The sequence below is a fragment of the Amblyraja radiata genome, chromosome 1 (genome assembly GCF_010909765.2).
Source record: "Amblyraja radiata isolate CabotCenter1 chromosome 1, sAmbRad1.1.pri, whole genome shotgun sequence".
Lineage (NCBI taxonomy): Eukaryota > Metazoa > Chordata > Chondrichthyes > Rajiformes > Rajidae > Amblyraja > Amblyraja radiata.
This window is the reverse complement of record NC_045956.1, coordinates 108,193-132,246: the sequence shown is the minus strand read 5'-3', so window position 1 is coordinate 132,246 and position 24,054 is coordinate 108,193. Positions and strand designations below refer to the sequence as shown.

The 24,054-nt window shown below is 43.9% G+C and overlaps 1 protein-coding gene and 1 pseudogene across 3 annotated transcripts in view; both read right to left on the bottom strand.

Moving 5' to 3' along the window:
• Positions 1 to 19,530, bottom strand: part of mgst2 (microsomal glutathione S-transferase 2) — a 41,063-nt gene extending 21,533 nt beyond the window's left edge. Inside the window, exons 1-2 of one of the 3 annotated variants that reach the window (XM_033048757.1) lie at positions 19,289 to 19,452; positions 8,640 to 8,739 (exon numbers count right to left, since the gene is read on the bottom strand). In XM_033048757.1, the coding sequence (XP_032904648.1) occupies positions 8,640 to 8,739; positions 19,289 to 19,346 (158 nt within the window). In that variant the 5' untranslated portion in view covers positions 19,347 to 19,452. Of the gene's footprint in view, positions 1 to 8,639; positions 8,740 to 19,288 lie in introns of all 3 variants that reach the window. The other 2 variants (XM_033048675.1, XM_033048609.1) reach the window with 2 other exon arrangements.
• Positions 19,531 to 23,875: 4,345 nt separating this feature from the next.
• Positions 23,876 to 24,054, bottom strand: LOC116983329 (annotated as a pseudogene).

Sequence of the window (24,054 nt, the reverse complement as noted above, 5' to 3'; positions counted from 1 at the left end):
TAGGTGAAGGAGGAGGCCATTCGGCCCTTCGAGCCAGCACCACCATTCATTGTGATCATGGCTGATCGTCCCCTATCAATAACCCGTGCTTGCCTTCTCCCCATATACCTTGACTCCACTAGCCCCTAGAGCTCTATCTAACTCTCTCTTAAATCCATCCAGTGACTTGGCCTCCACTGCCCTCTCTGGCAGGGAATTCCATAAATTCACAACTCTCTGGGTGAAAACTTTTTTTCTCACCTCAGTCTTAAATGACCTCCCCTTTATTCTAAGACTGTGGCCCTTGGTTCTGGACTCGCCGAACATTGGGAACATTTTTCCTACATCTAGCTTGTCCAGTCCTTTTATAATTTTATATGTTTCTATAAGATTCCCCCTCATCCTAAATGACAGTGAATACAAGCCTAGTCTTTTCAATCTTTCCTAATATGACAGTCCCGCCATCCCAGGGGTCAATCTCATGAACCTACGCTGCACTGCCTCAATCACAAGGATGTCCTTCATCAAATTAGGAGACCAAAACTGTACACAATACTCTAGATGTGGTCTCACCAGAGCCCTATACAACTGCAGTAGGACCTCTTTACTCCTATACTGAAATCCTCTTGTTATGAAGGCCAACATTCCATTAGCTTTCTTCACTGCCTGATGTACCTGCACGCCAACTTTCAGTGACCGGTGTACAAGGACACCCAGGTCTCGCTGCACCTCCCCTTGACCTAACCTAACCCCATTGAGATAATAATCTGCCCCCTTGTTTTTGCCGTCAAAATGGATAACGTCACATTTATCTATATTATACTGCATCTGCCATGCTTATATTGCACCTGCCACGCAGATTCTTCCCATCAATGAAAAATAAAAGTGTTATGAGTGTTTAAAAAATGTTGAGAATCTCTCTCCTGTCCATGAAGGACACACCCCTTCCGGTGGGAGGGGGAGGGATCATAAAATCCGGAAGTGTGGATATGGCTCAGTCTCTGCAAGATGGGGGAGGGAGAAGTCACGACTCTGTCTGAGCTGTGAATCAACAGAACACACTGAATGTCTACTGAACTGTGAGTGTGGTGTTTTGTGGTGTTTTGTGTGTTTTACTGTGGTTTCACCGTACTTGAAGGTATGAAACTGCATTTGAATTTGGTGGCCTTATACCCTGCATGAAATAGTATGAAACTGCATTTGAATTTGGTGGCCTTGCACCCTGCTTGAAATGGTATGAAACTGCACTTGAATTTGGTGGCCTTGCATCTTGCATGAAGTGTTACGAAACTGCACTTGAATTTGGTGGCCTTCCACCCTGCTTCAAATGGTATGAAACTGCACTTGAATTTGGTGGCCTTGCACCCTGCTTGAAGTGGTCGGAAACTGCACTTGAATTTGGTTGTCTTGCACCCTGCTTGAAGTGGTATGAAACTGCACTTGAATTTGGTGACCTTGCACCCTGCTTGAAGTGGTCGGAAACTGCACTTCAATTTGGTGGTCTTGCAACCTGCTTGAAGTAGTAGGAAACTGTACTTGAATTCGGTGGACTTGCACCCTACTTGACGTGGTAGAAACATAGAAACATAGAAAATAGGTGCAGGAGTAGGCCATTCGGCCCTTCGAGCCTGCACCGCCATTCAATTTGATCATGGCTGATCATCCAACTCAGTATCCTGTACCTGCCCTCTCTTCATACCCCCTGATCCCTTTAGCCACAAAGGCCATATCTAACTGCCTCGTAAATATAGCCAATGAACTGGCCTCAACTACCTTCTGTGGCAGGGAGTTTCAGAGATTCACCACTCTCTGTGTGAAAAATGTTTTTCTCATCTCAGTCCTAAAGGATTTCCCCTTTATCCTTAAACTGTGATCCCTTGTCCTGGACTTCCCCAACATCGGGAACAATCTTCCTGCATCTAGCCTGTCCAACCCCTTAAGAATTTTGTAAATTTCTATAAGATCCCCCCTCAATCTTCTAAATTCTAGCGAGTACAAAGTCTATCCAGTCTTTCTTCATATGAAAGTCCTGACATCCCAGGAATCAGTCTGGTGAACCTTCTCTGTACTCCCTCTATGGCAAGAATGTCATTCCTCAGATTTGGAGACCAAAACTGTACGCAATACTCCAGGTGTGGTCTCACCAAGACCCTGTACAACTGCAGTAGAATCTTCCTGCACCTATACTGAAATCCTTTTGCTATGAATGCCAACATACCATTCGCTTTCTTCACTGCCTGCTGCACCTGCATGTCTACTTTCAATGACTGGTGTACCATGACACCCAGGTCTCGTTGCATCTCCCCTTTTCCTAATCGGCCACCATTTAGGTAATAGTCTACTTTCCTGTTTTTGCCACCAAAGTGGATAACCTCACATTTATCCACATTATACTGCATCTGCCATGCATTTGCCCAGTCACCCAGCCTATCCAAGTCACCTTGCAGCCTCCTAGCATCCTCCTCAGAGCTAACACTTCCCCCCCAGCTTCGTGTCATCCGAAAACTTGGAGATGTTGCATTCAATTCCCTCGTCCAAATCATTAATATATATTGTAAATAGCTGGGGTCCCAGCACTGAGCCTTGCGGTACCCCACTAGTCACTGCCTGCCAATCTGAAAAGGACCCGTTTACTCCTACTCTTTGCTTCCTGTTTGTCAGCCAGTTCTCTATCCACATCAATACTGAACCCCCAATACCGTGTGCTTTAAGTTTGTATACTAATCTCTTATGTGGGACCTTGTCGAAAGCCTTCTGAAAGTCCAGATATAACACATCCATTGGTTCTTCCTTATCCACTCTACTAGTTACATCCTCGAAAAATTCTATAAGATTCGTCAGACATGATTTGCCTTTCGTAAATCCATGCTGACTTTGTCCAATGATTTCACCACTTTCCAAATGTGCTGCTTTCCCATCTTTAATAACTGACTCTAGCAGTTTCCCCACTACCGATGTTAGACTAATTGGTCTGTAATTCCTCGTTTTCTCTCTCCCTCCCTTCTTAAAAAGTGGGGTTACTTTAGCTACCCGCCAATCCTCAGGAACTACTCCAGAATCTAAAGAGTTTTGAAAAATTATCACTAATGCATCCACTATTTCTGGGGCTACTTCCTTAAGTACTCTGGGATGCAGCCTATCTGGCCCTGGGGATTTATCGGCCTTTAATCCATTCAATTTACCTAACACCACTTCCCGGCTAACCTGTATTTCACTCAGTTCCTCCATCTCATTTGACCCACGGTCCCCTGCTATTTCCGGCAGATTATTTATGTCTTCCTTAGTGAAGACAGAACCAAAGTAGTTATTCAATTGGTCTGCCATGTCCTTGTTCCCCATGATCAATTCACCTGTTTCTGACTGCAAGGGACCTACATTTGTTTTAACTAATCTCTTTCTCTTCACATATCTATAAACACGTTTGCAGTCAGTTTTTATGTTCCCTGCCAGTTTTCTTTCATAATCTATTTTCCCTTTCCTAATTAAGCCCTTTGTCCTCCTCTGCTGGACTGAATTTTTCCCAGTCCTCTGGTAGGCTGCTTTTTCTGGCTAATTTGTACGCTTCATCTTTTGTTTTGATACTATGATACCAGTAACTGGCCGGAAGTGGACACCATCTGATGCAGTACAGCAAGCTTCATCAGCCCTGAGGCACAAAGACATCGTGGGGCAAGTCCAGCAGGGAAGAGGAGGCTTTGGCCTTACGACAAGTAAACCAACTTGGCGAAAGGCCACAACATCAGAGCGGAGGACATTGGTGGTCGAGGAGGTGCGGCGACAGGAGGAGGCCGCAAGAAGTGCAAAGGCGGTCTCTCTTGCCAAACAGGGGCAATGGATGCAGTGGGAAGGTGTGGAGCGGAGGAAGATCAGCTGGAAAGAACTATGGGAAATGGAAGCAAGCAAGATCAGCTTCATCATCAGAGCGACTTATGACGTGCTTCCATCACCAAAGAACCTCCATCAGTGGTACGGCGAGGATCCAACCTGTGCCCTCTGCCCAACTCCAGCGACCCTCAAACACATCATGGTAGGCTGCAAGACCAGCCTCACGCAAGGGAGATACACGTGGCGGCATAATCAGGTACTAAAAAGCCTGGCATCAGCCCTTGAGAACAGGTAGTGTGCGACCAACTCCTTGCAACCGAGAGCAAGCAACCCCCCCCCCCCCCCTAAGGGCACCAACCTTTGTCCGAGAAGGACAGAAAACATCTAAACATCCTTCCACCAGATCAGAAGAAGGAAACCTATGCAGGGCCCGCGACTGGAGGATGCTGGCGGACATCGGCCGACAACTAATTTTTCCACCTGAAATTGCTTCCACCAACCTCAGGCCAGACTTGGTGTTCTGGTCCCCTTCACAGAAGACTGCTTACATCATAGAGCTCACAGTTCCATGGGAGAACTCTGTTGAGGAGGCCTATGAGCGTAAGAAGCTGCGCTACGCAGAGCTTGCAACAGGGGCAACGCAGCGTGGCTGGAACACCAAAGTCTATCCAGTTGAAGTGGGATGCAGAGGATTTGTTGCGTCATCTACCATCAGACTGCTGAAGGAGCTTGGAATCCACGGTCAGGCTCTGCGGAAGACCATAAGGTCACTCTCAGAGGCGGCTGAAAGAAGCAGCCGGTGGATTTGGCTCAAGTGGAAAGACCCATGCTGGGCCCCAAGTATTTCAGGGTGAATCTTTGGGACGGTTTGACACGGGACACGCGCTGAGGGCTGATCATCCTGCAGCGGGCCGCCCTTGTGGAGGGTGTATAGTGTTAAAAGGCCGAAACACCCAGTGATGCAAGGGTACACTACTGATGATGTGTCCTGTGCCCAACTGTCCTGAAGGTTACCCAGGCCAAGATATACGTATCCCCCCCCCCCGCCCCCCACCGATGTTGAGCGTCTACCACTCTCAACAATCAACGAATGTTGTGAAATGCTCCCCACCTATTGGCACAAGGGACTTCTTAACATCTTGTCCTGTGTATTTGATTCTGATAATCTTATCCCTTATACAATTATGTTGAAAAGTGGCCCTTTTTAATTTTTGTCCTGGATTTGTCTGCCTGCCACTTTTACTTTTCACCTTGCTACCTATTGCTTCCACCCCCATTTTTGTACAGGTCACATCATCCACAAAAGAGGTCCCAATGATCCAGAATCTTGAATCCCTGCCATAGAAACATAGAAACATAGAAATTAGGTGCAGGAGTAGGCCATTCGGCCCTTCGAGCCTGCACCGCCATTCAATATGATCATGGCTGATCATCCAACTCAGTATCCCGTACCTGCCTTCTCTCCATACCCTCTGATCCCCTTAGCCACAAGGACCACATCTAACTCCCTCTTAAATATAGCCAATGAACTGGCCTCGACTACCCTCTGTGGCAGGGAGTTCCAGAGATTCACCACTCTCTGTGTGAAAAAAGTTCTTCTCATCTCGGTTTTAAACGATTTCCCCCTTATCCTTAAGCTGTGACCCCTTGTCCTGGACTTCCCCAACATCGGGAGCAATCTTCCTGCATCTAGCCTGTCCAACCCCTTAAGAATTTTGTAAGTTTCTATAAGATCCCCTCTCAATCTCCTAAATTCTAGAGAGTATAAACCAAGTCTATCCAGTCTTTCTTCATAAGACAGTCCTGACATCCCAGGAATTAGTCTGGTGAACCTTCTCTGCACTCCCTCTATGGCAATAATGTCCTTCCTCAGATTTGGAGACCAAAACTGTACGCAATACTCCAGGTGTGGTCTCACCAAGACCCTGTACAACTGCAATAGAACCTCCCTGCTCCTATACTCAAATCCTTTTGCTATGAAAGCTAACATACCATTCGCTTTCTTCACTGCCTGCTGCACCTGCATGCCCACTTTCAATGACTGGTGTACCATGACACCCAGGTCTCGTTGCATCTCCCGTTTTCCTAGTCGGCCACCATTTAGATAATAGTCTGCTTTCCTGTTTTTGCCACCAAAATGGATAACCTCACATTTATCCACATTATACTGCATCTGCCAAACATTTGCCCACTCACCCAGCCTATCCAAGTCACCTTGCAGTCTCCTAGCATCCTCCTCACAGCTAACACTGCCCCCCAGCTTAGTGTCATCCGCAAACTTGGAGATATTGCCTTCAATTCCCTCATCCAGATCATTAATATATATTGTATGCCAGTCCTTCAGCCACGCATTTATCCTCCACCTCGCTCCATTCCTACTCTCACTGTCGCGTGGCACAGGCAGTAATCCCGAGATTGTTACCTTTGCTGTCCTTCTCCTTAACTCTCCTCCTAACTCCCTAAATTCTCCTTTCAGGAACTCTTCTCTTTTTCTACCTATGTCATTGGTACCTATATGTACCACAACCTCAGGCTCCTCTCCCTCCCATTTCAGGATATCTTGGACACGTTCAGACACATCCCAGACCCTGGCACCAGGGAGGCAAACTACCATCCGGGCCTCCCGACTGCATCCACAGAATCGCCCATAAGTCCCCCTAACTATAGAGTCCCCTGTTACTATTGCCCTCTTCCTCTTTTCCTTACCCTTCTGAGCAACAGGGCCGGTCTCTGTGCCGGAGGCCCAGCCACTGTTGCTACCCCCAGGTAGGCTGTCCCACCCAACAGTACTCAAACAGGAATACTTATTGTCAAGGTGTACAGCCACTGGGGTACTCCCTAGTCCCTGCCTGTGTCCCTTGCCCCACCTAACCGTGATCCACTTGCCTGCCTCCTATGGTCTTGGAGTGGCCACCTCTCTATAACTCCTCTCTATGACTTCCTCGCTCTCCCTGACCAGACGGAGGTCATTGAGCTGCTCCAGGTTCCGAACACGGTCCCTTAGGAGCCCCATCTCGACGCACCTGGCGCAGATGTGGACGTCTGGAAGGCTATCAGATTCCTTGACCTCACACATCTGACATCCAGGATGCACCTGAATTTGGTGGCCTTGCACCCTGCTTGGAGTGGTAAGAAACTGCACGAATTTGGTGGCCTTGCACCCTGCTAGAAGTGGTAAGAAACTGCAATTGTTCTCTTTTAAACATTTAACTATATTTACATAGAGACTGGGAGGTCTATATTCAATGTGTATTTTGGCACTGGACTCATATTTAGGTTATACCTGCCATTAATTTTGAAAAAAAACTCATAAAAAGATTTTTAAAGAAAAAAGAAAGAAACTGCAATTGAATGTGGTGGCCTTGCACCCTGCTTGAAGTGGTAAGAAACTGCACTTGAATTAGGTGGCCTTGCACCCTGCTTGAAATGGAATTTCAAGGAATAGCCGTGAGCCAACTGCCAGCCCACCAGCCATGAGGGAGCTGCCAACACATCAGGCTTGAGTGACTGAGCTCCCACCCCAAGAATCCATTTGGCCCACAATGTCCATATTAGCCCTCTGGAAACCAGTCCCTTCAGCCCACAACACCCATACTAGCGCTCCAGAAAGCCCCCCCCCCCCCGCACACTGGTCAACAATATTGGAATTGGTGGAGAGGTGGAATATTGCGTTGGGGGACCAGCCCTCCCGTGTGAACATGGGACCCAATGGGTCCCACTTAGTCTAGTATATATATAGTAAATAGTAGGGCAATAAGGAATGTTGCTGTGTAGAGAAACATAAGGGCCTGTCCCACTTCCCGATTTTTTCGGCGACTGCCGGCGTGATACTGTTGCCAAAGTTGAACATTTCAAAATCCAGCGGCAACAAAAAAAAGTTGCGACACTTGAAAAACATCGCGTGTCATGAGGCATCACGCCACCGCCGCATCACGCCGCGTGGTTCTCGGTGACCTGATATGTCAGTCACAGATGCCGGCAGTCGCCGAGTGGGACAGGCCCTTTAGGGATTCAAGTTGATAGCTTCCTGAAAGTGGCAACACAGGTAGAGAAAGTAGTGAAGAAGGCATGTGGCATGCTTGCCTTCATAAGATTATAACAATTGGGACATGTTGTATCTTTACAAACAGTGTTAGATCACATTTGGAGTATTGCACGCAGTCATGGTTGCCACACCGTAGGGAGGATGAGATTGTGTTGGAGAGAATGCAAAGGGGATTCTCCAGGATGTTGCCTGGAACTGAGGAGTTTGGTTACAGGGAGAGATTGGATAGTCTAAGCTTGTTTTCTCTATAATGAAGAGGGCTGCAGGGCGACTTGTTAGAGGCCTGTAAAATTAAGAGTGGTACGACTATAATAGCCAGAATCATTTTCCTAATGTGGGGTTATTAAACCAAGAGGACATAGTTTTATTGTGAAAGGATGGAGTTTTAGAGAGGATTCAAAGGGAAGGCTTTTTCTTACACTGAACGCAGTTGATAGCTGGAACTCATTGCCAGTGGCCAGGGTGGAATCAGACACAATTAGTACTTTTAACAGACGATTTGGCAGGCACCTGAACAGGCAAGGCAAATGAGGATATGGTAAAATGCTATTATATTAAATGTATTAAATATAAATGGGGAAAAAGGTCACCGCAGACATGATGGGCTGAAGAGCCCAGCTCTGTGTCATACAAACTTTATGACTCTATAACTTGTTTGCAATTTAGAGATGTGAAAAGTAGAGCAACACAAAAAGACTGATGACAATCTCATTTGGGAATAAAATGGAAAAAAGAGTTCTTTGGTCATTTCAGAGCTAAAGCAAACTGTTGCAAATGAAAATAAACTTACTGTGCACGGAAAATTCTTTCAAAATCAGGCGCTCCTGCAACTGATGGTGGCATCACTTTATATTTCATCCTGGCATTTCCTACTTGCCCTGCAAAGTACGCTGCATGCACAATGGAAATCTATGGTTATTACAAGAAAAAGAAAACAGCTAGCGTTTCAGCAATTAAATTTTAAAAAGTTACATTTCAAAGATTACATAAAATGTTAAATAATTTGCACACAGTACCAATAGTCATAACATTTTTCACAGCTTACCAACAGATATTACAGAGTCGGATCTGTTTCAAATAGCCTATTTATTTTGTGATCCCGTATTTAAACATTGGCACAGATACTGCAAGCAAAGATGGTGTCTGAAGGGATTGCAATAGATGTAGTGCGATGTCTATAAGGTTCACAGCAGGCGTATGTGGACTTGAGGTCTCATGCAAAATACTGACGTTCAGCTACTCTTCGGAGTCTGACAATATCATTCAGGTTTGTTTTCAAGGTGGTGCTCCAGTCATGAATTTTTAAGAATCAACAGCAGAACCAGACTTCTGCTAATGACACCTCACCAAGCATATGGTTCTGAACTATACCGAACCCAAGAAAAGAGACTTTCTTTGAAGCTGTCCAGCAGGGCGACAGGACTCTTCAGAAGCAGAGTCAGGCAATGTAGGTATCAGAGCCATCTACAAGGACAAGCAGCCTTTGAATGGCAATCCTGAATCTACCAGCTTCCAAACCAAATGTGTCACTCGAGAAAGCATAAGGCATTAAAATTAATATCTTTAGTTTTCTGTTTACAACTTTTTATGCCATTTTGAAGCAAATTTCAGGAAATTTGGATAATGCAACATGCTTTGAAGAACAAGAATAATGACCGCATGCTTTGAAGAAGAATAATAATAATAGAGCAAGAGGCAAGAGATCTATTTTGTTGTTAGATTTGGCCATAGAAACCTAATTAGCCTAAATACCACAGAGATGCAATGCACAGAGGTAAATGGCAATGCCCAGAATTAATAAACCAATAGCAAAGATTATAGTGTTGGGTTGTCCAGGTCTGCAGTTCAGTATTCATCTCCAAATGAGGTCATTCACCTTCTAGCACACAAACAACTGAAGGAAGCCAGCACTGCCCCCAAACTTTGTACCACCAGTTTTGGTAGTGAAGGCAATGGGCAAGCCTGAACCTGCCCTCACCCTTCTCCACACCAAGGAAGGACATATATATATATTCATTCAGCAGATGTCATCACATGGCAAACAGAAACAGGAATGCTCCCAAAACGTCTCCTTCCTTCTCTCAGGGTTTCTAAACCATTTCACAATTCCTACAGCTGTCCAAGGTGATTCAGCACAAACAATGGGATCTGGTGCTTTCCTGCTCATTTCTAATTCAGCATTGTGGCAAGTGTGCAGTTAACTAATGATCCAGCCCACAAATATTAAGGAGAGATAAGGCAAGCAATTAGCCTGGTCAATCATGTTCTACTGTAGAGCTCACTGTATTGGTGCCAAGACGGTCATTTAGCAGTCCACTTAGGGCATCTAGTGGTAGCCATGTAGTACTGCAGCAATATGTCACTGCAGACCCTGGAAAATAATCTGATAACCAAATCCTAGATTAGTATCGCAATGGGTCTCTTCACATTTCCACCAGCATATCCTGCAGATTCAGAAGGATTCTTACTATGGTAACGTGCAATGGATTCAATAAATGGAGAACGGTGTGGCAGTATGTTCAAAGTTAGCAACATCTTTTGTCTGATTTCAACAAAAAATGTCATCCCTTGCAGACGGTGTAATACAGAATTTGTCCCCCCCCCCCCCCCCCCCCCCCCGTGTTCCCCCTGGTCACAACTAATTCTCCCTTTCTCCTCGCTCTACTTTCCTTCCTCTGGCTTTACAATTCACAACTATTTAATCCTTTTGTTTCACACCTGTTTTTCTCATACTTGCCTTTGTCTGACCATTTGCCCTTGCAACCGCAGGAGATGCAACACTTGTCCCGATACCTCCCCCCTCGACTCCATCCAGGGACCTAAGCCGTCTTTCCAGGTGAGGCAGTGGTTCACCTGCACCTCCTCCAACCTCATCTACTGCATCCGCTGCTCTAGATGCCAACTTCTCTACATCGGTGAGACCAAGCGCAGGCTCGGCGATTATTTCGCTGAATACCTCCGCTCAGTCCGTGTTAAACAATCTGATCTACCGGTGACACAGCACTTCAACACCCCCTCCCATTCCCAATCTGACCTTTCTGTCCTGGACCTCCTTCATTGCCAGAGTGAGGCCCAGCGCAAATTGGTGGAACAGCACCTCATATTTCGCTTGGGTAGTTTACACCCCAAGGGTATGAACATTGACCTCCAATTTTAGATAGCCCTTGCTTTCTCCCTCCTTCCCCTCTGCCTTCCCAGCTCTCCCACAGTCCTACTGTCTCCACCTCTTCCTTTCTTTTTCCCGCACCCCCTCCCCACCATCAGCCTGAAGAAGGGTCTCAACCCGAAACGTGGCCTATTCCTTCTCTCCATAGATGCTGCCTCACCCACTGAGTTTCTCCAGCATTTTTTGTCTGCCTTCGATTGTTCCAGCATCTACAGTTCTTTCTTCAACACAGCAATATAGTGGACAGGCCAGCAAGCTGACTAATTGCTCCAAACTAGCACAACAGAGCCCCACAAACAAGGAAACTCAAAGTTTGTTCCATATATGTTGCTGGTTTCAAGAAGAACACGGGTGGGTGCTTCAGCAAAGGAGCAAGAATATTGATCATGAAAATTCAAGATTGTAGCATAATCATTCTTATAACAAATGTACCCACAGGGGCAGCACGGTGGCACAGTAGTAGAGTTGCTGCCTTACAGCTCTTGTAGCACCAGAGACCCGCCTTCGATCCCCACCAAGGGGGCTGTCTGTATGGTGTTTGTACGTCTCCCCGTGACCGTGTGTGTTTTGTCTGAGATCTTCGGTTTCCACCCACAATCCAAAGACGTACAGGTATGTAGGTAAATTGGCTTGGGTACAATTGTAAATTGTTCCTAGTGTGTGTGGGATAGTGTTAATGTGCGGGGATCGCTGGTGGCTGCAGACATGGTGGGCCAAAGGGCCTGTTTCCGCACTGTATCTCTAAACTAAACTATAGGTATTGCTGGAAGAGAGTGCAGGGTTTCAAAGTGATGGTACAGTCGGGTAGTCAACCATCCAAGTTCATTCACAATCTTTGGCAAAATACAACATGCTGGAAGAATTCAGTGGGTCAGGCAGAATCTGGGTAAGGAATGGGCAGGTGATGTTTTGGATTGGGACCCTTCTTCAGACATCACTTGTCCATTCCCTCCACAGATGCTGCCTGACCCGTTGAGTTCCTCCAGCACTTTTGTGTTTTGTTCAAGATTGCAGCTTCTGTAGTTTCATGCTTCTCCAATGATTGTTTGGAGATGTTGTTGTCTGTAGAGATGGCAAACAGTGCTGGGGCTGAGAAAACCAAATACACTATCTTAATGTCAACATAAAATCATCTGAATATCTAGTGATGGTGGGGTCTTTCTTAATTAATATGTAATTACAATTAATTAATATTGGTGCAAACACAATAACAATTAAACAAATATGCAAATGAACCAAGTAACTTAGGGTGGCACAGGAATAGAGTTGCTGCCTTAGAGCGCCAGAGAACAGGTTCAATGCTGACTACGTGTGGTGTCTGTACGGAGTTTGTACGTTCTCCCAGTGACCTGCGTGGGTTTTCTCCGGGACCTCCTGTTTCCTCCTACACCCCAAAGACGTACAGATTTGCAGGCTAATTGGCTTGGTATAAGTTTAAATTGCTTCTAGTGTGTGAAGGATAATGTTAGAGTGTGAGGATTGCTGGTTGGCACAGGCTCGGTGGGCTGAAGGGCCTATATCCACACTATATGTCTAAACTAAAACTAAAGCAAACAGTGAAGATCATGCGATCTCTCCCTTTTCATCTTGTGAAAAGTTAACAGGCTCCATAGACATGCCAAATAGTGGTTTTGCACTTTCTCTAGATAGAAGGGAAGGGACCAAATCCAAGACGGCTCTCCTAAAGTAGAAATAACATCACTGACAACAAGCCTCTGTTTTGAGATTTCAAAGCTGGAAGTTCAGAAGAACAGTTAAAAATGTGATCAAAGTACATAATTATTAACACCATGACCCTTGACACATTAAATTGCAAAACACTGCAAATATTCAGTACCACAGCTCTCTGGTGGTGCATTCCAGAGATTCTCCATCCTGCATATGATGAAATTCCTATGTACACTCGTTTTAAATAACTACGCCCTGACCTTGAAACAATGTCCCCTCATTTCAGATTTTCCAACTAGTAGAAACATCTCAACATCTAGGTGTAGGAAGGAACTGCAGATGCTGGCTTAAACCGAAGGTAGACAAAAAAAAAGCTAGAGTAACTCAGCGGGTCAAGCAGCATTTCTGGAGAAAAGGAATAGGTGATCTTTCAGGTTGAGACCCTTCTTCAGATTTAAGAAGCCCGAGTCTGAAGAAGGGTCTCGACCCAAAACGTCACCTATTCCTTTTCTCCAGAAATGCTGCCTGACACGCTGAGTTACTCCAGCTTTTTTAATCTATCTTTTCAACATCTACCCTTGCCATGTCCACTAAGGATCTTATATATTGCAATGAGGTGACTCCCTCTTTTAAAATGCCTCCAATGATAATATATTATTTCTTAAATAAGGCCAAAGCTGTGGACTGCACTTCAGGTATATACCCAGTTGTACCCTGTACAACTGTAGCAGACCTCCCCGTTTCTAAACTTCAACCTTCCTGCAATAAGAGCCAATATACCATTTATTTTCCTATTAACATTTTCACAATTCTTGTATAACACCTAGATCCCTCTGTACTTTGTTCACCTGCATTCTTTCTCCATTTGGATAATAGTCTGCCTTTAAACATATCAAATGCATGACCTCACCTTTTCTCACATTAAACCCCATTTGCCAAGTTTGTGCCCACTTCATCTAAGTTGTTGACTCCTACCATGCCCATCACAACATACCCTTTCACCTGTTTTCATTTCATTGGCAAACTAGTCTGCCCCCACCTCCACATCATAAATGATTGAAGCCAAGAACTAATCTCAGGGCCAATCCATTAGTTACTTCCTTCCACCTGAAAAAAAACCCTTTATTCAGCCCCTCAATCTTCTATGCAGTAACAAATCTTCACTTCACGCTAACACATTTGACCTAATACGATGGGGTCATGTGGAGCACCCTTTCACGTGGCACCTCGCTAGAGATGACATCTGACAGATGGTAATAAGATAGATCAATAGATCAGGAATTATGATTACCTCTTGTCTGTGCTTCATCTAACATCAAATAATTTTTTGCACTTTGGATCATAATAGGGGAAACATTCAAGCTTAGGGAAGCTGATCATGTGCTAGAAGCATCCGATTCCCATGGGGATAGAATCATTTAATTGAAAGGTAATCTCACAAATTGAAAGATAATCTTAAATAACAAAATATTAAGATTTTTAAAAAGGGCAAAGTTAAGCCACAACTCTTCTTTCTAAGTATATCAGCATACTACAAGAAACAAGGAAATACAAGTTGCAATTTAGGAAAGGAATTGGGGCGCAAGTCAGGAAGATTTCTTCAAAGACTACGGTCTGTTTTTAAATACAAGAAATGAAACTCTTAGATTCATTGAAGACACATTTAAATGAAGAATGTAAAGAGGACAGATCACAGATGACACGACCGTAGTGGGCCAGATATCGAATGATGATGAGACAAAGTACAGGAAAGAGACTGAGAACCTTATAATTTGGTGCTAAAGCACCAACCTCTCCCTCAATGTCAGCAAGACAAGAAGTTTGTGAATGACTTCAGGAAGTGAAGCAGTACGCACATCCCAGTATACATTGATGGCATAGAAACATAGAGAATAGGTGCAGGAGTAGGCCATTCGGCCCTTCGAGCCAGCACCGCCATTCAATATGATCATGGCTGAATGTGCAGTTCCAGAAGAAATTAGCTACTGCAGTGTTAATCTGAATTTAAACTGGGATTTACAGTCTAAATAGCTCATGTATGAAGTCAATCCAACATCTATTTCAACATCAAGTTCTGCCTTGAGCAGTTTCTGTCAAAAAACATGAAGCTAAAGTATAACCAATAAATAACTCAGAACTAGACTAAGTGGGACCCATTGGGTCCCTGTATCACACGGGAGGGCTGGTCCCCCAACGCAATATTCCACCTCTCCACCAATTCCAATATTGGTGGCCAGTGGGGGGGGGGGTGCAAGTATGGGTGTTGGGGGCTGAAGAGACTGGTTTCCGGAGGGCTAGTATGGACATTGTGGGCCGAATGGATTCTTGGGCTGGCGGCTCAGTCACTCAACCCTGGTGTGCTGGCAGTTGACTCACTCACGGCTGGTGGGCTGACAATTGACTCACGGCTATTCCTGAAAATTACATTTCAAGCAGGGTGCAAGGTCTACAAATTCAAGTGCAGTTTCATACCATTTCAAGCAGGGTGCAAGACCACTAAAGAGAGCGAGTCGTGACCTCTCCCTCCTCCAATTTGCAGAGACGGAGCCATGCCCACACTTCTGGGTTTTATAGTCCCTCCCCCTCCCACCAGAAGGGGCGTGGCCTTCATGGCATGATTGACAGGAGCGAGCATCTCAACATTTTTTAAACACTAATAACTCTTTTATTTTTCATCGATGGGAAAAATCCTCGGCACCTGATGAGCGGAGGGGGACTCTGAGTAAGATGGCCAAAAATCACAGCCGTACATGGTAGCGTTTATCCTAAACTTTTATTAGGCAACACAGCTTTAACATTTCCAAACCAAAGGCAACACAGCTTTAGCATTTCCAAACCAAAGGCAACACAGCTTTAGCATTTCCAAGCTATATTTTCAAACCACATTAAGGGCACTGACAGGTCAGTAAAACCACTCACAGTTTAGGAGACATGTGTTCAGTGTTATTCACAGCTCAGACTGAGAGACGTGACCCTCTCGCTCCCCCATCTTGCAGAGACTGACTGAGGCACTCAACACTTCCGGGTTTTATAGTCCCTCCGGAAGGGGCGTGGCCTTCAGGAGAGAGAATCTCAACTTTTTTTAAACACTAATAACTCTTTTATTTTTCATTGATGTGAAAAATCCTCTTGTCCTGCGCAGCGGATGGGGACTCTGAGTAAGATGGCCAAAAATCACAGCAGTAAGTGGCAGCGGTTTTTCTAAAAATCAATATACAGAACAACAGGAAATGGTCACGATCAGACTTTTAATAATATAGATATTTCCAATCATTCATTATTTAATGGGTATTCTATGACATTATATAATTTTGATGATGATATTTTCTTTGAATTCCTTCTGATTTCACTATTAAAACAAGAAAGAAATTTGCACTAAATGTGCAAAACCAAAGGAAGTTATGGTTTACAATTCAAGCGAGTAGCTTTACTTTCAAAGTGGCACTCCCTGCTGAAGACACTCAAATAAAGGTTAAGAGGTGGGTAGATTACACAAATTTCTGACAACATTATGTGGAATAATAAAGTAACCTGCTCTACAACATTTCCCACCCTATCATTAGTCACCTCATGTAAAGTGTTTAGGTAAAATTATACCAGATTGTAAAGTAATATAAAATATAATTTCAAGCCTCATGTACGACTAAAATACCACAATTTTTGCGACAACACTGGGGAAGGATTTGAAAGCACCAAAGGGAGTGAAAAAAAGATTTAGGAGAATATCAGAACTGGAGGATTATAGTTATGAGCAGAGATTGGTCAAGCTGGGATTCCTTTCTTCAGGGAAAAGGGAGGTTTGGGACAGATTTAATTGCAAAATGTAACATTATGAGATGGCTTGACAGGAAGTATCTCTTCCACTTCACAAACAAGTCAACATTTTCAGAAATGAAACTACATTGATTAGCGGGAACCTTTGAATATTTTTTTTAACCCAACATTTGGTCATGGTCAGGAGATGAATGTTGGAAAGGATGGGGTGAGATAGAAACCTTTAAGTAAGATGAAGGTTTCTAACAGTACCTGGAAAAGGATTTAAAGTTTAAAAAATACAAGATTACCAACTCAGGTTTGGGATATGGCAAAGCTAGACATAAAATGCTAAAGATGGGACTCGACCCAAAACGTCACCCACTCCTTCTATCCAGAGATGCTGCCTGTCCAGCTGAGTTACTTGTGTCTATCTTCGGTGTAAACCAGCATCTGCAGTTCCTTCCTACATAGGATATGGCAATTGTCCAAGTCTCCCCTTTGTTTGCTCAGTTCAGACACAATGGGCAGAAAGCCCCCCTTCTGGGTGATAATATATTTGATTTAAACCATTTCAGCTTTAAAAATAGTGGCATTGCCACTTAAAAAAAAGTGTTCTTGTTGCAGTAGAACACATAATCTCTGGCTGAATAAAAATAAAACTTCAAATGGTGGTGGCGCAATGGCACAGCAATTAGCGTTGCTACCTCACAGCTTCAGAGACCTGGTTTTGAATATGTTCTCCCTGTGATTGTGTAGTTCCTTCTAGTTTCCACCCACCTCCTTAAGACATCCTAATTCATGGGTCAATTGACCACTGTAAACTGCCTGGTGAAGGTGGGTGGCAGGAGAATAAGCTGTGGTATGGTGGGTAGTAGTTAATGAGGATGCAAGAGAAAAAACCAGGATTAGTGTAGGTGGGTGTTTGATAGTGAGAATAGACATGGAGAGCCCAAGGGTATGTTTCTATATTATATTATATGGTTACATGGCTACCATTTCCCTCTAAAATATGAGTAGCATTCTTTAGGAACATTGTTTTTTCTCTCTCCAAACGTGATTGCACAATGCATGTGGTACAGGAATGGAATTCATGAGACATGCTACATTTTACAGCAAACAGTAGCTGTAAATAAAGAGTCTGAAGAAGGGTTTCGGCCCGAAACGTTGCCTATTTCCTTCGCTCCATAGATGCTGCTGCACCCGCTGAGTTTCTCCAGCACTTTTGTCTATCTTCAATTTTCCTGCATCTGCAGTTCCTTCTTAAACACTTTGTCTACTCCGCTGCTAAATCTCCTCAAGGTATGCCTACTTTGAAGAAGTTCTCCTCCTCTCTCCGGAGACAGTTTCACAAACTCCTCTCTAACTGCCTCCCCCCCCCCCCCTCCCCCCCTTAGTGATGCCCTCAGGCTCCTCCCCCCCACCCCCCATCAGTCTGAAGAAGGGTTTCGGCCTGAAACATTGCCCATTTCCTTCGCTCCATAGATGCTGCTGCACCTGCTGAGTTTCTCCAGCACTTTTGTCTACCTCTGAAGAAATGATTTGTTTGCTGTTCCATCTACTGCTCCATTACAAAAGTCTGCATGCCTCCACGTGGAAGTGCAGCCAAGGAGAACGCAGAAACAATTGTAATGAAAGCTGCTGTATCCAAAATATACAATAATCCAGATCACCCCTTTTTCTTGCTGGGTGGAACTCAAAGTTTAGAAAACAATGCTTTTGAAGAATCGTGAAACTTTAGAAACTGAACCTCGAAGACTAGAAGCAAAAATTAGTAGCTCCAAGCTACAATAACAGGGAACATCAAACCGTACCGTGACATCCAAAATTTAAACAGGAAAGAATAAAATCAGCACACAATTAGGCATAAAATGCTGAAGAAGGGTCTCGACCCAAAACATCTCCCATTCCTTCTATCCAGGGATGCTGCTTGTCCCGCTGAGTTACTCCAGCTTTTTGTGTTTATCTTCGGTAATTTTCCACACAAAGTCCCTCATCTCTTTCAAGGGGCCTTGCCTCAGCTCCCCACTCTGTATATATTTTTAGATGTTGCTGTTTAATCTGCTTCCATCACCCTGGATATATATTCCAAATTGTAACAACTTACTAAGTAGAGAAAATAAATCTGCAGTTTTGTCTCTGACAATTATTTTACATGTTTTCTTTCATGGTCAAGGATCGGAATTTCCCCCCACAATATCAAATCCATCAATTTTAAATAATGATCAAATTCTGCAGATTCTTCAATCTCCGCGCCAGCCCAAAGCTCTTGGTCCCACCTTCCAGTCACTTTAAATCTGTCTCCCTAATTAAATTGAAAGATGGCCAGAAATGACTGTTAACACTGTACAAAATTTAACAACCTCTTACAAATCTGACAGCCACATGATATCACTGGGACTATTCAGATAAACTGTCCCTGTCCAGCTCCCAGAGAATGGTCCAAAGTTTGAAACGGTTTAAACTAATGATTTACAAAAATCCTTTCTAAAACTATTTTAGTTGTCCTGCACCCAACAAGCTGAAGGGCGGTGTGCTTTGTTGATTCGTCTTGCAAAACTCACAACAGTGGTGTAGGTATATCGTCTATTTTCTATTAAAGCACCCCCTTTAAAACTGCATTATTGGGGAGGGAAGGCGATTCAAACCATCACGGTGCTAATTTGGCTCGCGTAAAGCAGTCAAAGGGGTGCCTCGCTGCTCGAAGTCAGATGATGTTCGCATTGCGAGACTTCGACCCTGGGCTGCTCCTCAGGTGTTTCACGTTGGTGCGAATAAAGGTAGTCCAGTTTACACCAGCACTGTGCATCGCTAAAGAAAGAGAAGGCGATGTCTGTAAGCAAGACTCTTACCCTGCTGAACGGCAGACAGCAGCGAGACAGCAGCCAGCAAGACGCAGTCTTTCACCATGATTTCTATCAGAGTGGAACAGCGACAGATGTGGGCGGCGACTCTCCGCACCACTCCCTACCTGGGCCGCTCCTCTTGCCGAACCGGCCGGGCTGCAGCATGAGTACCGGCCCAGACAGAGTGTGTGAGAGGGAGGAACCCCGCATTCAACTTCACAAAGAGGCGTCATCCTTGTTTATCGCAGGCAATCATTTAAAAACCTTTTAAAAATTCCAATAAGCCGCCCAGGTCGCAGTTAATGTGAGGCAAAGTTACACATTTTGATCTGTTCCTCCTCTGGAGAAACCGTCGCTTCATTGATTGTCGGCCTCATTCATTGTTCGGATCCGCTTTCCCATCTCAAGGTGTAAAGTCCAGGATAATACTTGCTTGAGCCCCCAGAACTATAATATCTCGCACGCTCTGTGTTTAAAAACAAATCTGTTTTCTTGCTGAGGTTTTAGTTTATTTCATATTTTCTGAAGGGTTTGACTGATGCAAGTCAAGTCAAGTCAAGTCAGGGACAAAGCAAGAAATAAATAGTTTGCTTTTCTACATCAACCTCTGACAGTCCTTCCGCAACAATCACCCGATCTCCAGCCTAACAGGACAGTGGACAGACACAACATGCTGAAGTAACTCAGCGCGACAGGCAGCATCTCTGGAGAGAAGGAAGGGTAAGAGATCCTTTTTCAGATTGGAGTCGCTCATTGCACTGTCAAATGAAGATTTACTCCCTGGTCGCCTACAATTCATTGCTGATGTTATCTGCCTCCAAGCGATCTTGGACGGAGAGCGCCTAACGTTATATCGGTGCACTTTATTTGGGAGGTTCGGTCAGATGTCCTCAATAAGCAAATAACTCAGTTAGGAAACGAACCCCCTTCTGCAAAAATAAATAGCGTTCGACAGCAACATCCGGTGGATTTACAGGCGAACTGCACCTCAAGAGCACCCCATAATACGGTTGAAAAGTTTGCTTATATAATCCATTATGTAAAGGACATTTTCAAAATGATTGTAAGCTGTAGATTCGTGATCCAGAGCAGGTTGGAGAGTGAAATGGATCAAGATTTAAAGATGAAACTTGTCTATCATTACTACATTTATCTCATGTCTTTGATATAAGTCATATAACATAGAACAACACAGCAGAGGAACAGACCATTCGGCCCATAATATCTGCATCCAACATGAAGCCAGGAAATGTTAATCTGCGCATGATCCATATCCTTCTATACCCTGCATACCCATATGTCTATCTAAAAGCCCCTTCAATGCCACAATTGTATCTGCAACTTTGTCCATTCTTGCAGTTAACATTCCCTAATCCAGCCAGCATTCCGATACAGCCTCGTTAAAGCCTCCACTTCCTGTAATGGAATGACCTGAACTGCACTTAATATTCCAAATGTGGCCCAGTCAGTGTCTAATGGGGCTGCATTGTGATTTTCTGACTTTCATACTCAGTGCCTGAGCAATGAAGTTTTTTACCACTCTATTTATCTGTATTGACACTTTCAAGGTAGCTATGGACCTTGACCCAAGTTTCACCTGTGCATCAATGCCGATCCGGATCTTGCCATTAACCATATTTTTCCCTTACATTCAACCATCCATAGTGCAATACCTCACACCTATTTGGATTCAACTCCCTGCTATTTCCCAACCTATTTCTGAAGCTGATCCATATCTCACTGTATAGTTTGACAACATTTCTCACTGTGCAACTTCAGCAGTCTTGGTGGCAGTAAAAGGCACATCAGCCCACAATATATGTGAAAACAATTTTCACATATATGTCCTTTAAGTTTATATGTGCATGTTAAAATCAAACAAACAACTTGCTTTTAAAATATGCCATAATAACATTTTAAACATCATTTGTAAGTTCTGTAATCACACTGCTTCGGTATCACTTTTGTGTTTGACTCTGCATTTGTTTTACTCTTTACCGTATGGTTATGAATTTGTTAGAATTTCCCTTAGTGATGGTACATTAAAGAAACCAAATCACAATTGTGATTCATCTGTACAAGTACTTTTCATTCTATCTAAACCATCAAGGATGAATTAGCACTGAAATGATTGCCCTTGTCAGAAACTCGCCATTTGCAACTTGCAGAGACAGCACCAAGCATCAATTAATCAGAGAACAGATGAGATACTATTGATGTTTGAAGAATTTAGCTAATCAAGGTAGGCATCTGTATGAAAGTCACTGATCAAATTTCAAAGCAGATAGAATAGAAAATGAAAAAAGAGCTTTTATTTCCCCTCCGAATGGAACACCATTGTGCTATTGTCCAAGCTTAAAACAGATAATAGTAAGATTAAACGAGAACTTACCAGTTTAAAGTTTGATCTGTATTTTATGAGGAGTTACGATGAGGGATTACGTGAAGAGCCCGCTCAGCACGCATGCGCGGCATACTTCAAAGCAGCGGTGTGGAATCACAGACAGACACAGTTATTGAAATAAACATAGTAAAGAAAAGGAGACCTTAGTTATCAGTTTGACCCATATTATTGAGGGTGGGAGCGGAGGGCACGTAATCCCTCATCGTAACTCCTCATAAAATACAGATCAAACTTCAAACTGGTAAGTTCTCGTTTAATCTTACTATTTTACTTCGGAGTCACGTGAGTGACTACGTGAAGATTTTAAAGCTCTGTGATTTCAAACCGTGTAACAGTTCATACTTCACTCGCTGCCGAAGTCTTTCGAGGGAGGAAGTATGTTATCATAATCAACCATGAATCTGTTTGTAAAAACAATAATGGTGTTATTAACAACAACAAGACCAAATGCTCCCTCGGTCTTAAATTATATATTTTTTGCAGATTATTTTTCTGCAAACGATACAGGTTCTGTCAGTGGTTTGTTATAAAAGTTTGGAACGTATACTCCCTAGACCACCCCGCTGTAGCCAGGATGTGGTCCATTGGCACGTCCATCCTCTTAGTCACTGATGTGGATGCTGCCCTAGTGGAGTAAGATTTATACACGTTAATATGTACTCCAGCAACTCCCAGTACCTGCTTGAGCCACTTGAGATAGTTGGCTCGTCACCCGACCATAACGTTTCTTGTGGCTGACCCATAAGGCTTTTTCTCTCCCTCGAGGATTACTTATTGTGTCGATGTAGTCCAATAAGTAGGTCATGACACGTAACCGTGGTTCAGGTGGGTATGCCCGGAATTCCATGACTAGACCTGATGTTCCTGGTCTGCTCTGTTTGCCCAGTCCCTAATGGTAAATGTAACATGGTGTAGTGGACCATATTGTCCAATCGTAGTGGATGGAGGAACTGGACTCTTTGTGCTGAGCCAAGGCCATCAGCATTTCCCTTCAGGGTGGGCTGTTCCAGGTTGAGGGACCAGGCTGGTGACCACCCCCTAAGGTACGTCAGGTCCATACTGACATCCCAGATTTGGGTGTACCTGGGTCTGGGGGATTAACCTCTCCTAAATTTGATCACCAGCGGGAGGTACCCTATGGCCTGTGGTCCTGGTGCCCGAGTTAAGTAGGCTGACAGAGCACATCTGGCTGAATCCTTCATTGTGGTCAAGACCTGCCAGAACTCCAGTACAAGTTTGTTGTAGTTGAATATGTAGTTCCTGTATTTGAATGGTATCTTCCCACTTCTTGATGTTCGCCAAGTATGTTCCCTAGTGGATATGCGATGGGATGCTATCCTTGTGTTGATAGCACTATTGACAATCCAGGCCCAGCAGAGGTCTTCCCAATTCTGCAATCCAGGCCCAGTGATGGTCTTTTTAAATCTGCAATCCAGTAGTTTAATTTATCGTGGCATGTGCGTAGTACCCGACTGATGAGGCCGTAGTACCTGATGAGGTAGGAAAAAACATAGATTAGATTCCCCCCTCACGCTTCCTAATTCAGTAAAAATGAATTAATTGCCCCTGCTTCAAATTTGGTTTCTTGCGACATACATCGGTACGTGGAGAATTCAATTTAATACAGTGAAATCGATATCGGGTGTTCCATATTGCTTTGTAATTCCAGCAATACTTGGGTTTAATATGTCTGTTTACAGTATTTAGCTCACCTAGTAGGTAAGTTTGCTGATGGTAGTATATTTTTGACGACCTGTTGTTTCCAATTGTTAAATAAATGTCACATGATATCGATTTATTCTGCCCTAGTGGTTTGTGTATGTCACTACTGTGATGTTGTTAATTATAAACAAACATGCAAAATGGTGCACTGCAGAATAATATGCTTTGCCAATAGTGTACTCTAAATTTCCAAACTAGGTTTTACGCCTAGTGTCTATAGTGATGACGACTCCAGATTAGTCCATATGCCACCATGTTTTGGGTGAGGGTAGTTTAAACATTAGCACCTAGCCTTAATGGAAGGTTCAAGTTAAGTAGCTGGAACAGCTGCTACTAACTCCCAATACTCTTGCCACTGTTGAATGGTAGGTAGATACCATTAATTGTTACAGGTTGTGTCATACTGACTCTCCTATGCCAAGTTAAAGATAAGTGGGTAGAGTGTTGAATACCAAATAGTCAACAGTAGAGGATTTATATTTCAAGGTACTGCAATACTGGTTGATGCGTGGAGTGGACGGAGCAAGCCCCTCCCCATCTCCCTGTTCCAAATCAATTGATATATGGTCCCTTGATAAGGGACGAGTCAAAATAGAACTAACAACAACAGATACTCCGCTTGATCTTAGTCAAGGCTGAGAGCGAT